At 38.7% G+C, this 16,375-nt stretch overlaps 1 protein-coding gene across 1 annotated transcript in view; it reads left to right on the top strand.

The window, feature by feature from the left end:
- Positions 1-16,375, top strand: part of LOC109043992 (cell adhesion molecule Dscam2) — a 168,404-nt gene that overhangs the window by 89,701 nt on the left and 62,328 nt on the right. Inside the window, 1 exon segment of the mRNA XM_019061421.2 lies at positions 3,862-4,004. Coding sequence (XP_018916966.2) covers positions 3,862-4,004 — 143 coding nt within the window.

Below are 16,375 nucleotides of genomic sequence, written 5' to 3'. Positions count from 1 at the left end.
TGAGGGACGACTCTCGATTATATTTTTACGGAAAATACAACAAAGATCATTCATTTTAGATCGTTTTTCCCAACGGTTTGGCAGAGATGGAGGCGCGAATAGCAATTACAGCGTGCCCTGGTGGGGAAGTAAGCAGCAGACAGCCGTTAATTGGGCATGGCGTTTAGTCCCCCGTGAAAGATTGCATTAGTCACCGGACGATATCACACGGCTGTAAAAAATGATGTCCGTGTTTTTCGCAAAGTATTTTTCCCCGGAAAATTTTCGAGTTTCCCTTTTCTCAACAAATGCTCCGGTGAGGCCTCGCCGCGCCATCCCTCCGAATGCACCTCTGGACAAGGCACGAATTTAAGCATTCTTATGACTGTTTCTGCCTCAAAATTTCACGTAGAACACGATTTTTGCAACAAAAATTACAGCTATCAACTCTCAACTAAGATAATTATTTATTCGTGTAGCAATGGCTCCAAAAAAATTGAATTTCCCGCTCTCATGAAGAGGTAAAGTCTACTTGCATCACATCGCGCACTACATCGATTTTGGCTTACTACATCAGGCTTCTAAATAAATAATTTCCCCTCTCCACCCTGTGTTCAAATTGTAAACAATGTGCGATAGCTGAGCCGAAGCACCGTTATTGAAGTTGTCATATTTTCGTGGCGCAGAGACTGCATCAATGACGTTTAGGGTGCGATTATTCTCAGATAGAGTATTGTTTCTATGAGCGGGTAGTTTGAGTTGATGTATCGAAAAACATAACATCTTTGTTGCGAGTTACTTTCAGCAATTTTCGATGTGCAAATCATGTTTTACATGGAATTTTGATGAGAAAAATTATGCAATTTAATTTTTAATTCGCAAGTTGTCCAGTGGTTCATTTCGGTCAGAGTCAAGACGCACTAGGTGTCAAACAAATTTGGATCACATTGAGTGATGCGTAATCCGAGAGGAAGACTATAACCAAGAAAAATACCGGAAAGTTTGCGTTACTTCATCTTTGGAAAAAAACACATTGGATCTAGAGTCCAGACTCTTAAAAACATCGACAAGAAAAATTACTCTTGATTCAATCAGAATCTAGCTTAAATCAAGAACCAAGCCTCTTAATTTAAGCGGATTTCGTTTCCGAATCCGCTTGAATCAAGAGTATTTTCTCTAGTCAATGTTTTCAATATTCTGAACTCTAGATCTATTGTGTGTGTGTGTTTTTTTCTAGTGATGCGTTACATCCGAAATTAATACAAATTGTAGGTTACTTTTTTCTCTGTGTAGCAGTTCTTTCATAGATACTTTCGGCAATTTTTTACTAATTTTCCTCAATATTCGAGTGAAATCGAAGCAATGTTTAGGGATGAATAAATTTTCGGAAGACTCGGTCGTTTCTTGGCAACAGTTTAGTGACTTGAACGTTGATCTTGAAAGTTCAGGACATTCCCCGGTTCCCATGCCCACGTTAAAACAAAAGTTGAGCGAAAATGACGGAATCCCAATATACAAAGTGTCTTACCGTAAGTTCAGTTCGGCGGTCGGAAAACTTGTTGAGGGAGTCACCACGAGTCGTGCCTCTCTCCCCCCTTTTCACCCTCCTCGTTTAGTGACTTTGAAGCAGCTCACACGAATGACCCCCAAAACCGGGGGGTTACTCATAGTCGTTCTATAAGCAGCTCCTCTCCTTGGGAGGATTTAAGAAGATCCAGAACATGGTTTCATAAAAAGGACAATCAGGACGTCTAGAACCAAAACCTGCAATCCCCATTGCCCTGTCTGAAAATTGGACGCATTTATGCTAAAAGGAAGTATGTGCATAGGCTTTGCGTGAGACATAGTTCCTTTTAGCATAAATACGTCCAATAGTGCGACCATTATACTTTTAATATTGAAAGAAAGCGAAGCCTCCATGTTCTTGTTTACTTGTGAAGTTTCAGTTATAAAGCGAGAAAATTTGAAAAAAAATATTAACAGCTAGAGGTTTTGGTTGCTTCTCGCAGAAAATTAAATTTTACGCTTTAAAGTTTGTTTGCTTCCCTTTAAAAAATAAAACAGGAACGAACATTTTGAAGCATCGCAATGGAGACAAGTGTGATTTCGCACTTTAGTCATCGATTGTGCCGTCAGTTTCCTCCTCAAATTGGTGTTTTTATGGATGAGCCAGGAATAGATATTACTCATTGAGGCGCTGGATGCAGAAACGGCATTTCTTGGTTGCAGTGCCCTATAATCTACGCGAACATCTCATCCATTATGGCGGGAGCAAATTTATGATATTTTTTGAAACTTTTATCGAATTTTCTTCATAATTTTACAATGTGGAAAACGAAAAATTCAGAAAATTCATTGAATAGTCTCCTTTCGAAGATATATATTAGCAGTGGAGATTCTGAAACATCGCAACCAAGAAATGCCCTTTCGCCACCCAACGCGTCAATTGCGAAAACTTCCACGGTAATGAAAAACGCCGTATGAACTTTTAGGCGTTGCCAAATTTCCTTTGATAAAATATAAATTTATTGAGAAAGTTGTGAATATTTTTCTGCCAATTTTTTTAGATAATTTTGCTCGCAATTCAATCTGAAGTATCTGAAAATTCCAAGGAAAAATATGCAGAACTTTCTTCAGATATATATGTGTTTTCAGGGTAAATTTGGCAACATTCGAACGTTCATGCGGCGTTTTTCCTTAGCACCGCAGAAAAGCAGTCCAATCTATAGCAAGATTCGAGCGGTGTGAACGACTCGAGTGAGTTATACTGCCGTGTTAAGGAAGAACGCCGTATGAACATTCAAGACTTGCCAAATTTCTTTCGATAAAATGTTTATTTTTTCAGAAAAGTTATGGATATTTTTCCTTCAAATTTTCAGAATCTTTAGGTGAAATTGCGAACTAAATTATCTGAAAAATTGGGAGGAAAATATTCATAAATTGACCAGGATATTCGCGTTTTAGCCAAGGAAATTTTGCAACGCCTGAAAGTTCATACGGCGTTTTTCTCATAGCACGGCAGAAGGGGTCTATTGCAAACTTATCGGCGGTGAAACTGCAAATATGCGTATCTTGGTTTCGGTGTTTCAAAACCCCCGGTAACATTTTTTCTTTTTTTTTCTATAAAGAGACTCAACCAACATCGTGGCTTGAAGTTTCACAGAATAGTCTTTATGAAGACAAGAAAAATCACTGAGACTTTTTGAAAATGACTATTAGTGGTTTTTCATATAGAAAATGAAGTACGATAGGAATGGAGATGTTGCATGTGTGAGGAATTTGCGTTTTGACTGTTGATTCTTATGGAAAAGTTCGCGAGAAACACGATGGTACCACTGGTTTTCTCTGAAATCAACTCCCAAGCTCAAAAAAAGCTCTCAAGTTGAGACCAAAATGAAGGGAATATTCCACGCTATCCTGAGAGTCCACATCTACATCAAGACAAACTCTCCATGCAAAGATAGGGAGCAAATACATTGACAGAGTTGCCGTGATTTCAGTTTTAGAGTTCCCAAATAAGGTGGCAGCCCTGTAAATGTATTTGCTTCCTATCTTTGCATGGAGAGTTTGTCTTGATGTAGATGTGGACTCTCAGGATAGCGTGGGATATCCCCTCCAATTGGGCCTCAACTTGAGAGCTTTTTTTGAGCTTGGGAATTGATTTCAGAGAAAACCAGTGGCACCATCGTGTTTCTCTCGAACTTTTCCATAAGAATCAACAGTCAAATCGCAAATTCCTCACACATGCAACATCTCCATTCTGCAACGCCGCAAACGGAGATACCAGGGTTAAAGGAATGACTATGGATCTGGCCCTTAGTGCTCTCGTGAAAGAGAGTGGTTATTCATATCTAAGAAACTTTTGCCGCTTCTTTGTTTCAGGGAACTGCTGAGCAATGGGAGTTTATACTTGCCGGCGTTCAGATCCCAAGATTTCAACACGGAGATCCACTCGGCGAGCTACAAATGCATGGCGACCAATGCCGTCGGAAGCGTTTTGTCAAGGGAGTGCAAACTCCGGCCAGGTAACCGCAAAGTTTTAATTAAACCCCGTCGTCCCCCCCCCCTCCCCCTCCTGCCCCCGCCCGAATATCATGCTGAATTTCACGCGCAAACGTCACGTCAAATGAATTTTGCAACGCGTCGTTACGTTCGTTTAACAAGATATTCGGAGCCGGAGCCGTCACTCGGGTTTTGTTGGATCCGAACTCAGCTACGCGAGGAGCACTTAGTTCGTGTGAATGGTAAATCCGCCCTGCTGAGGAACAACGCCGTAAGAGTATTCGGATATTGCCAGATTTCTCTGCATATAACATTTATTTTTTAGGTACACTGGAAAAAAACACATTGGATCTAGAGTCCAGACTCTTAAAAACATCGACAAGAAAAAGTACTCTCGATTCAATCAGAATCTAGCCTAAATCAAGAACCAAGCCTCTTAATTTAAGCATATTTCGTTTTGATTCAAGCAAAAATCCGATCGAATTAAGAGTATTTTCTCTCGTCAATGTTTTCAAGAGTCTGGACTCTAGATATAATGTGTTTTTTTTTTTCCCAGTGTAAGTTGGAGGTATTTATACCAAAAGGAACCTTGTGCAAAAGGAAGTATGGGGTATGTGCTCGTGGTGAGCTGGACAAGAAACAATCTAAAAGTGGATATAGTTCCTTTTGAGAAAATAGAAAAGCGGGATTTTGCATTAAATCAAAAGGAACTGAGGACTAACTCGTGAGCCGTGGAGATGTGACGAGAGCCTTCTGGACAGGGCTTATGAGTTAATGCTCGGCGACGGCAGCTTCTTCGCCGCTGACGTCACTGGCGCTTCAAAATTCCCATTCATTCTTATGGCCCTCGACTAACAAGCACACCCCACTTGCGCATAGTTCCATTTAGCATAAATACGTCCAGTTGAGAATATCTCTCATTAAAATTTTCAGAGCTGCGCGGAACGCGCACTGGCACCTACAAACCTAAAGGGATGCTTCACGCAATGCGCAATGCTTGAAGTATCCAGTTAGGTTTGTAGGCGCCAAAGAAATTGATGGGCAAAATTCGGTGGGTTATATATTTGACAAATTTTTTTCATTCAGTTTCTAGATATTTAAAAATTTTTAGGAAGGAATTTGGCAATGCTCGAATGGTTCTACGGCGTTTTTCCTTCGCACGGTAAAAACCGTAAAACATTTGCACGTTCAGTCACCTTTAATGCGGTGAACTTCTTTTCAAAGGCACCGGCACATTAAGCGCGCGAGGTATATTTTCAGTTATTCCTCGCTATGGAAAAACGCAATATCAACATTGGACGTAACCAAATCTCCTCTAACAAATTATTTACTTGAAAATAAAGTTACGAATGCTTCCTCCAGAAAATCTCTCATGAACAAATGACGCATATTTAAATTATACGCAGAAATTTGGCAACGTCTAAATATTCATACGATGTTTTTCTCTAGTACGATAGAGTTGACCTTATTATTTAATCGGGTTCAAAGTGAGGTCAGTAGGTTTCTCGTGGTAATTTTATGAAGGAAAATGGACAAATTTATATTTAAAAAATTTTATAATTATTTATTTCCGAGAATTCACATATCCTACTCATGATTTTGAATATTCCGGATCATGAGCTAGATCGTAACTGCCTCAAATGAGCAACACTGAAAAATACAAAAGGACTGAATTCAAAAAAATGAGCCGAGTTGCGAAACCAATTGCGGTGATTATACATATCTACAATAACAGCTTCAATTTACCAACTATATCAATAAGTTCGAAAAATGCGTACCTTCATTATGATGTGTTGAAATCTCCGAATGTTTTTTATTTCTTCCAAAGAAAACTAGCTGACTGAAATATCTCCTTCATAGCCTCCGTGAATATTTTTAAAAGAATGGGCGAAAATCCCAGAAAATTCCAAAAGAAATTGTCGGCTTTGTTACTTACAGTAAAATAATATATGAGAGAAAATTTGCAACTCATAAATCGAAGATAGGCATTTACACTTCAGCCACCGATACAACGCATTGATTTCTCAGTCGACTTTGTTTCGAAGTTCATCTGTTTGTACCTTTATAACACGGACTAACATAGAAAGACACCAGCACCAAAACTTTCTAAAAGTAAAACCAAAATAATGCTCAAGAACGCTACAAAAATTATTTATTTATGATTATGTTTAAAAGGAGATCCTTTATTTAAAGAAAAAATGACCCAGAAAAAATTTAATCAATTTTTTGACAAAATTCTTCTATTGAAAGAAAATTATCTTTAAATAGGTAAAGTAAATTTGCCTGTCAAAAAAAGGACTCATGTTAAACCAAAAAGAAAATGTAATTAAATCCAAGTTATTTTTTTCTCTTCAATGTATAAAACCTAATGAAGTGAAGTTTCACTTGAAAGGGTGTTGTAATGGCATAAATTTTGCGTCGGACGTAAATGTAAAACTAATCCACGGCGCGGAGAAGTTAGTTCGGCTTCAAAATCCCGCTCATTCAAATATCGTTAAAGGCGGGAGGCATGCCTTTTTGTTTGCTTAACCGCTTTATGACTCGCTCGATTGCGGAGTGTAGATGAACACCGCTCTCCCGTTTCACCAGGGATGCCTAGAATGTTTAAATTATAGAATTTGAGATTGTCAAGTAATTTCATTTTCTATACCTGGCACAAAAGTAGATGAAATTATGTCCGTTAATGCAAAGTAACGCTGTACCTACTCGTGTCATTACAATTTTCAGGACAGTGCCGTTACATTTTTTAGAATAGTGCCATTTGACTTTATACTCCTCTGCGCGGCTGTTTGTGGTGATTGTTTGGGAACCCCTATCTCTGCTCGAGATGAGATCTTCATGTTTGTCTACGGAGGAAATTTGGTGTATTCACACGGTCAACTGAGTTGCTCTCCTGTGCGAGCATATCATGGCCGTCAAATATTATTCTTAGGGAAAACCGCTGCGTTGTTGTCAGAACGCGGGAAGCAAAATTTCAACTTGCGACTACCATTCAGAAGTATACAGCGTACTTTAAATTATGATCGATGTAACTTTACAGGTCCTATTTTTCTCACTGGCTCGATATATGATACCATATCCTTTTCGAATTCAAAGGCTTCAAGCTTTGGGCCCATGATCAGATAATTTTGATTATGAAAGCCAAAATGGTGAAAATTTGTGATTCTTGAGTGTTCCATCTCGATTTGTATACCACGCAACACAAAAGACTTTGCATGATGTACTTTGGATATCGACAGCGACTTTGCCAAACCATGTATCTCGATTGTGCCGTTCCAAAATTCCCTCTCTCAGTTCATTTCTCTTGAATGAAGGGTTAGCAAGAGTATTTTTTCAAATTCTCACAGAATATTTTTTTAGGAGAAAAAAATCACATTTAAGAAAAAAATTTCAAGGAACGACGTTTCTTGGTTTCGCCATACTGGCCCGCCGCACCTTACTGCACGTACAGCGGCGAGTGCCTGGAGAGTCAAAACGCCTTCACTGATGTGAGTATGCAACACGGACATCCTTAGAGATCGAATAGTTGCATCAAGGCGTTAGACTGGAATTCGTTTGGTGTTCAGCGCTTCCTAGTCTAACTGACAATGAGAGTGTTTTTACTTTTTTCTCTCTCACTTAACTAAATTCTGGCGTCACCTTGTGCCGATGAAGTGCTCTATTGCCGATTTTAATCGTGACATTTTCAATTTTCTGGAATTTTTTTTGATTATTTCCATGTATATACAACGTTGCCGGTCTGTGAAATCGCAATAAATTTAGGTACCCGAGCATGATTTGTCCTGTAGCCTATTGGGTCGAGTTTTTCGTAGTTTGAAGCTTTTTCCTCACAGTTAAATGCTTTTGATATTCCAGTGCGAAATTTTCAAGTAATAAACCTGATAATTTTAAATAGAAAAAATAGCCATTCATTTTTCAAAAACAAAAAAAGTGAAAAAAAAATTATCTCATTAGAAACTGAAATACGGGTTCATGATTTTCTAGTATCATTGGTGAGAATGTAGCACAATAAAGCCTAGTAAATATGTTTGTAAAAATTATAGAATGCTCTGCTCGTTGGTCGAGTAAATTGAAAAGGTGTGGGTTTTTGTGATACATCAAGGAAAGTTTATACGGTCTGATAAATGTTTCCGCGCAATAATAGGTCTTAACATGGGTGACATACAGGACCGCTTAGTTTCTCCGACCGAGACTCAGATAAAGTTTGAGATACGAGGTAAGAATTACGCCACGATCCCCGGAGGAAATTGTTTGACATCCAACAGTAATGTCGCCAAGTTTTTATTTTTCATTCGGGGTCATACTGTTAAAAACTTCGGAGTGAAACCAAGGAATTCATTACATCCTGGTGCCTCGATTGCTTCATAATAACCGGAATGAAACGAGCGTGGAGCGGAATATCCTCTTTTTGCGGAGTAAAGTCCGCTCCGTAAGAGTGGAGTTGACTCCGAAGAAGGGTTGATCACCCACTGAAATCACTTCATTGTGTCAGTGCGTATTTTCATGTCATATTTTACCCCTGGGACAAAATGCATGCTTGTCAACGTGAGAGAAAAAAAGAGAAGAAACTGAGATATCGTTTTTCTACACGGAAAAAAATGAAATTGATGATTTAACAATTTTGTAGTTAAAAATAGAATCCGACATGTTTCAATGTAGGATTTACAATAAAAATGCTAATTTAACCACCCCCGTGGTAAAAACAGCCCCCCCACTATTGTGAAATGTACATCATTTGAAACATGTCGGACATATTTGTTAACAATTTAATTGTTAAATCAGCAATCCATTTTTTCCCGAGCATTGCATCGTTCCAAAGTTTCTGCTCTTACCCGAATTTTTTGGAGAAACACTACGGTAGAACGTTGAATGTACGTATGTATTAGTAGCTTTTACATCGCATTAGGGCGCTCTATGACACGTAAATGCCACAGAAATCTGTCACGGCGAAGATCCTCTGGAAGCTGAAATCTCTCCATCTCTTCTTGGATGTCTTCTATCCACCTTTTAGCTAGAGGCACTCCGACGCCAGACAATCTGCTATCGGCCATCCTCTGCACAAGCCCTTACCATATCAACTGCAACGCCCATGATCCCTCGGATACGTTCATCCGTTAAAAACTTACACAATACGTTAAACACGCATTTTAAAACTTATTTTTAGAGTTTCCTTGTTTGAAAGGGACAAATGGAAAAAATCCAGAATTTTTTCCTAGAACAGAGGCGATTGCAGATTAAACAGTGAATTTTGTAAGAATCCCTTCACGTTAACTGTCCACCAAAAACCCAGGCGTAGGCGGCCCCTCGGTTATTCTAAAAAGCCTCGAATCAATCCGAACTCACACGGAATAACGATCGAAACGCAAATTAAATTAAAGCGATTGTCTCCATCTGTCCTGCATTGTTCACCTCGATTCGTGCCTCCATTTAATTGCCCCGGCCCCCAGTCCCCGGAGGAGGAGGGAGGAGGCGAATTTAATAAAATCTCCTGGGGAACGACTACGGTAAGTTATCTCGCTCGAAGAGCGAAACGAATTAGGAAATAATGAAGAGCAGCGTAGTTTTATAGACTAAGAAAAGAGCGGCGCTAGGGGATGAGGGGAGAGGGGTGCTGGCGCATAATACAATATATATATAATACTCGCGATTAAAATTTAAAGATGATGTCTCGGCGGCACGCCCTCTCCCTCCCCTCGCTCGCGCCCGTAACTTGGATACGTGTTCTGTATACTAATGAAGAGCTAAAAAATATCGGGGACAACCGTGAGGAGGGGTTGTGTGAGGGGGAAGGGGTGTTCTCCTCCCCCCCCCCCCGCCGAGGAGAGATTATTGCAGGTGCCGGCGCGGTTCTTAGCGGCTCCTGAGAAATTTTTCTCGATTAAAGGGAGCCCACTGATGGTAGCCTGTTTTTAATTGGCTCATTTTTTACTCGTAGCACTGAATCTGCCACGGCGAGCGTCGTTGTCGTGCAGCGACGCCTTGTGAAAGTCCCGCGCTTCTCTCATGTTTCAGCAGTGATGTCATCTCCAACGAACATGATATCGTTTTTTGACGAGGTCCGGTGACATTTTTCTGCGCGGCTTCGTCCATTTAAGCTTTATCTTGGGCTCCAAATACAGTTCAAATTAATCGCGAACTACATCGATGCGACTATTGGTGCAACTTAATGAGTGTGAGTGTTGCATTCAGAGGGATTGAAGGCGTTTTGGTGGATGGATATAAGCCGTCTTTACAAGGTCAAAATTGAGGTCTTACAATGGTTAAAATATTCTTTTCTCGAAAAAAGTGTTTTCTAATTTTACCTCAGATAAATGTGCATCTCTTTCTAAAATCAACAAAAAAAGATTACACAGTTGAAAGAATGTTAAAATATACGAAGTAGAATAGGAAATTAGGTGCGACCATTAGAAAGGTATGATATCGAAGAGTATCGCGTATCATAAAAAATGACCAAGAGAAGATTAGTGAACGGAATGTAAATAGGTAAGCCTTCATTAATAGTTTTGGTGTAGAGATAGACTAGTTGTAAATCGTTAGATTTGTATTGAAAGACAAAAGAGTTGCCCAATCCTAGCAGCAGTGAAATGTTAGTAGTTCCTTACTTCAAATTGCATTCTAGTTTGCGTATTCCAGAGCTTAAGTTACAGAATCTTTGTCCAGGAATTGACACCGGAAGAGATAGGAAAAATAGCATATAAGGATGTCTACAGTTTGCCTATGGTGATTATTAGATGCTGGCTATTCTTCTCCTGAGTTAAATTTACATCCTGGGAATGCAAACTTAACTGCTGTGGCAATCATGCCTGTGCCTACAGATCACCAGTCACATTTTCGTTGTGCATGCTAAATGCTAGAGCGATCATTATTTTTTTCGTTACACCGCTGCGAAAACAAGAGATTCTTTCTCAAAATGCTGTTTAATAAGTTTCGTGCTCATCATTACAAAAAGCTCTTTGGCCCTCTAAATTTTCATGTTGGTCACATTTCGTTCTATCATATCTAAGCCGATTTCCATGATTTTTACGGCTATCGACATGAGAATTTCCGTGAATGACCCCAGTTCAATTCATATTTCAGATATATGACCCAGGTTTTGTATATTACGTGATAAAATTGTGAATTCTTCCATTGAAGCATATTATAATTGGTCACAGTTTGCTGTAAAGATCTATCGGGTTAATTTTCATAATTTTTGCGGCTTTACATGAGAGATCGTCCCTACACACGAGGCAGCTTCATTTACTTTAATTAGGACAGAAAATAATAACTATACATTAATTTATTTTGTATATTTGATTGATTTGAATATGAATAATTATAATACATCCGTAAAAATTAAACATTTTTTTCATATTCTTGTGTGCTATCTGCAGTTTAACTTCCATACATTTGTGAACGGTTGCAGCTGTTTTCGACGCAGCGTTTATCATCGAATTCAAATTACTATTCAGCCTACAGGTAGGTATTGCGGAAGAATGATGATGGGCGAGTAACGATAGGGGACAAAATATTATTCACATAAAGGTTTCCATATCCATATAAGTGTATGGATTAGATTTACAATCTTATGCTAATTAAAAAAATAAAATTAGTTTGTTTTATCTTTCTCATTAAAACAAAATCAATTTTAGTTTTACCAACTGAACAATGATTCGCATCAACCAAAATTGAAAACTTTTAAACAAATATTATTTTCAGTATGGATGTCGTGTGTACTTATGTCTGCTCACCTATTTGTAGGATAGCCATATGATAGTCAGGTTTCACTTTCAAACATGACTTTAAAGTCCTCCTGGCGAATGATTAAGACATGCACAATTTCATTAAAAATCAACCGGCTTCCACGCACTGAAGTAGAGCTGCACCTATATCGCTGAGTCCACTATTTATTGAAACAAGAAAGGCGGCTATTAAGTAAATCTGTTTAATGGAGAAACCAATAGCAACAAAAACTTTGATTGTGTAATGAGTGAAAAGTTCACGATACTCTTTGGGTATAGGATCGGTTTCCCATATTTTTGGAGGAAGAGCACTTAGAGCTGCGTCGGAACAATCTTTGTTGAAGGATAGGCCATGTCCATCGAATTCCTCCGTTAGGTTGTAGTAGGTCGAGATCGGGCATTCAGTTGAGTTTTGAGCGGAAGTCGCCAAAATTGTACCCAAAGTAATAACTACAAAAAACAGGTTACTCGGCTCCATGGCTCGAAACCAGTTACTCAAAATTGAAACACCTTCGACTGAAGATTCAGTGGTATTTACAAAAAAATCTGAGCAATACCCCACCTAAAAGTGCTGTTGGTTATAAAAGATGTGGGACTTGTAAAAAGGACGTTTGAGAAATCCGACGAACTTCCTGTTGATTGACTAAAACGCACCTCATCATGTAGAGACACAATGCATGGTAACTGGCTTTCTGATCAGAGCTGTTCTACTTAAACTTTCGTCTTATCTCTCAACAACGGTTTAACCCATTTTTGAAAAACCTTGGCCCGAGGCATAAACAAAGAATAGGAGAAAAAAGGAAAATAAATTTGGAGGAAATTCATTTTAACTACCTATCTTAGTTACTAACACTTTCGTGTGGTTAACGATGGGAATATGAATGAGAATTTTCAATGATAGTTATGTTTTGGTGGGGGAGAGATAGGTTTTGTCAGTCATTGTTTTTTTTTTTTCATAAATATTACGCAATGATGGCCGGAGTGTCCATGACTATTAAGAACAAAAGTATTGACGCGTTAAGTGCATCGGGGAAAAGCATTATACATAGTTATGGAAGATTCCTTGTCCTATGCTTACTCAAATTAATAGTCGAGAAATATAAAATATGTATCAAGAACTTTGCCACCATCGTTACTTCTCATCTATCAAGACATTTCTTTTTATTTAAGAAAAAAAAACACACACACACCTCACCCTCTCTCTCAAACACACCCTCACCCTCCCTCATTAAACTTTATACAATTTATGGTTCCTCAGTTTTATAATCATTCACACTATGAAGGGATGCATCCCAATCGCATCAACCATGATATATTGTTAATGTAATAGTTTTTTATACTAAGCAGGTTTAAAATATGTTACTTTATCTGTTGGTACCATGTGTCTTTCCAAAACGAGTGTCTAGAATGCATTTTTAATGAGTACTTAGACAGTACTAAAATGTAACCACGACCTTTAGTAATTGAAATGTATGAGAGGAGAATGCAAACGAGAACTTACGACTGACAAAAAGTTTCCATATTCTACGTAACTCGAAAAAAAGTTTGGATAAGATTGACAATTTTATGCTAATTTAAAATAAATATTTTGGTATACTATTCGAATTTTCATGGAAACAAAATCAATTTTAATTTTATAAAAAAGAAACCTATTTCTAGGATTTCTGCATGTTTAACTTTTAAACGTGGCTTTTAGTAGTATTTCAGGAGTCATGTAGACTTACGCAATTTCAAATCTTATTCGTCATTTGAATTAGACATCACCCGATGGAGGTCATCGTCAGGGCACGTCAGCAGCACACTGAAGTACAGATGCACCTATATCGCTGATTCCACTCAGCTTTGTTGCAACAAGAAAGGCGGCTATTAAGTAAATCCGTTTCATGGAGAAGCCGATAGCAACAAAAACTTTGATTAGGTAATGAGTGAAAAGTTCACGATACTCTTCGGGGATAAGATCGGTGTCCCAAATTCTTGGAGGAAGAGAACGTACACGTGTAACGGCACAATCTTTGTTGAAAGATAGGCCATATCCATCGAATTCCTCCGTTAGGTTGTAGTAAGTTGAGATCTGGCATTCAGTTGAATTTTGAGCGGAGGTCGCCAAAATTGTACCCAACGAAAGGACAACTAAAAACAGGTTACTCAGCTCCATGGCTCGAAAACATTCACTCAAAAGTGAAACACCTTCGACTGAATATTTGGTGGTATTTACAAAAACTTTGAATAATATACCGCCTGGAAATGCTGCTGGTTTCAAACGATGAGGGACTTGTATAAATAGGATGTTTGCAAAATTCACCGAACTTTTTGGTAATAGAATTTAACGCACCTTAACACGTAGTGACACATGTACAGTAACTGGCTTTCTGGTCGGTGCTGTTCTACTTAAACTCTCGTCTTATCTTTTGACAACGATTTGACCCGTTTTTGAAAAACCTTGGCTTGAAGTCCAAACAAAGAATAGGAAAAAGAGGAAAAAGAAATTTGGAGGAAAATTTATTCACTTTATCGAGCTATCTGAGGTACTTACACGTTCTTGGAGTCAACGATGGGAATATGAATGAAGATTTTCAATGATGGTTGTATCTAGAGGGAGAAAAAATCGGAACAGTCAGTCATTGATTTTTTTTTTTTTTTTTTTTTTTTGCATAAATATTACGCAATGATGGCCGGAGTGTCCGTGACTGTTGAGAACAATAGCATAGCATTGAAGCATTAAGTGCATCGGCGGGGCAAAATCGTTACCACACAGTAGTTTTAGTAGTTTTTTCCTGGTTACTCAAAAAGTCGGGAAATACAACAGATATATGTCAAGAGTTGTCCTATATTTTATAGTTACATTAATATTTTCCGACCATGAAAACATTTTTTGGAGAAAAAAAATACATTAAACTTTGATCATCTCGTAGCACCCCAGTTTTAAAATTATTCAAATTGTGAAGGGATGCATAATATTGTTAATATAATAATTTCTTATACTGAGAATATTTAAAACTTACTAGCTGCCTCAGTTTGCTTCGCTCGCCTCCGCGCGTAGCCAGGGGGCTCCTACCCCCCTTTTGGAGCCACAATCACCCGCTTGACGATTGCGCGAAAAAAATTTTAGAGCAAATATTGAAAGTTTTGGACTTTTTGTAATATTTGGACATCAACAGCTTTCGTTTGCAACGAAAATCAAGGAAATTGGCCGGGCGATTCCTCAGAATTAAGGATCACAAGGTTTCGACCCTTACAGTTTTATTTATATAAAAGATAGACTAACGGAGGCCTTAGAGAGAGTAGCCGCGTAGCGGCCAGGGAGCGTGGCCCCACTAGTTATATGTTCATTAGTAAAATTTCGATGGTTTTTTATTCGACTCCGAGATGAGGGGAATCCTCTGATACCTCTATTATATCTGGATCATGTTGGGAAAAATCCGCTGATGGAGCGGGTCTTAAGTGTGAGCGATGGAGAGGAGTGCGCCCACAAGTTGGGGCATTCTTATTATGTTGAGCCCACAACGAGCAGCGAAGAGGCAACTCCCAAGTTGAGTTAATGGAGTCGCGCATTGTGCAACTTAAACGAGAAATGAAGTATCGGCTTCGGTGAATCCGCCGCTTGACGCCGCTCGACGCCGGATTAACGCAAAAATAATCACAACCCAGACGCTTTTCCAAAGGAATTCCCTTCGCCTTTCGCGAATCATTGTTCTAATTTATTATAATCTACTACCCGCTATCGTAGCATCATGATGTATTGAAAAGAAGATTTGCGGCAGGAACTACATCGTGTTTTAATGGTTTAAGCATATGGATTAGATTAACACTAAGATCTGTTCAAACGCCAAGTTTCCACGTCCAATATTAACTGAGATATCAACCATCGAAATACACGACGTGACGTCATCCATCACGGTTGTCCATACCATGGTCATGAAATTTTCCACTTTGGTTTCATCGATCCGCAAGACTTACATTTGCACTGGTTACTCGAAAATACGGATGAAACCAAGGAGGAAGAAACCATAGTATGCACGACCTTGATAGATGACGTCATACACCGTGGTTTTTGAAAGATGATATCTCCGTTACTATCGCATATAGAAACTTGGCGTGTGAATAGATCTTATCGTTTTCGCTAATCTGTTGAGTCAAAACATTAAAACACGATTCTGCAACCAGCGCGCCGATGTCTCGTGACTGGTCGGTTTATGACGCTATCCAATCTAAATATGGAAAGAATTAGAGTAACTTGATGGAGAGAGTATGGACATCTCGCCCCTTCATTTTTCATGGAGGCCTTTAGACCCAAAAATGAAGACGCTTTGTTTGAGTTTTGGATGATGGGAGGAAGGTAATTGCCAACTTTTGACTATTATCACCAACCGCACTTGCCACCAACCTTAAATATCCAAGATGACTTTCCTCGAAAATAGCACACGATTAGGCGTAAAACCACGTAAACACGTCGTAATAATGCATTTGAGTAAAGTTCTCGTTGCGATATGCAAATAAGACTTCATTTAGTCATTTTGTATTTATATTTACTTATGACAACATGGTTCTCACTTTGAAAGGTGCAGCCAAGTACTACGTTTTTAGATTTTTACAATTTTCTACTGGTTTATCCAACTGAGGAAGGCTGAGTTTTCAGCCGAAACGTTTTGGTTGTATTCGTGAAAGTGTAAATT

The sequence above is a fragment of the Bemisia tabaci genome, chromosome 1, assembly GCF_918797505.1.
Source record: "Bemisia tabaci chromosome 1, PGI_BMITA_v3".
Taxonomy (NCBI): Eukaryota; Metazoa; Arthropoda; class Insecta; order Hemiptera; family Aleyrodidae; genus Bemisia; species Bemisia tabaci.
This window is presented reverse-complemented; position numbering and strand designations above follow the sequence as displayed.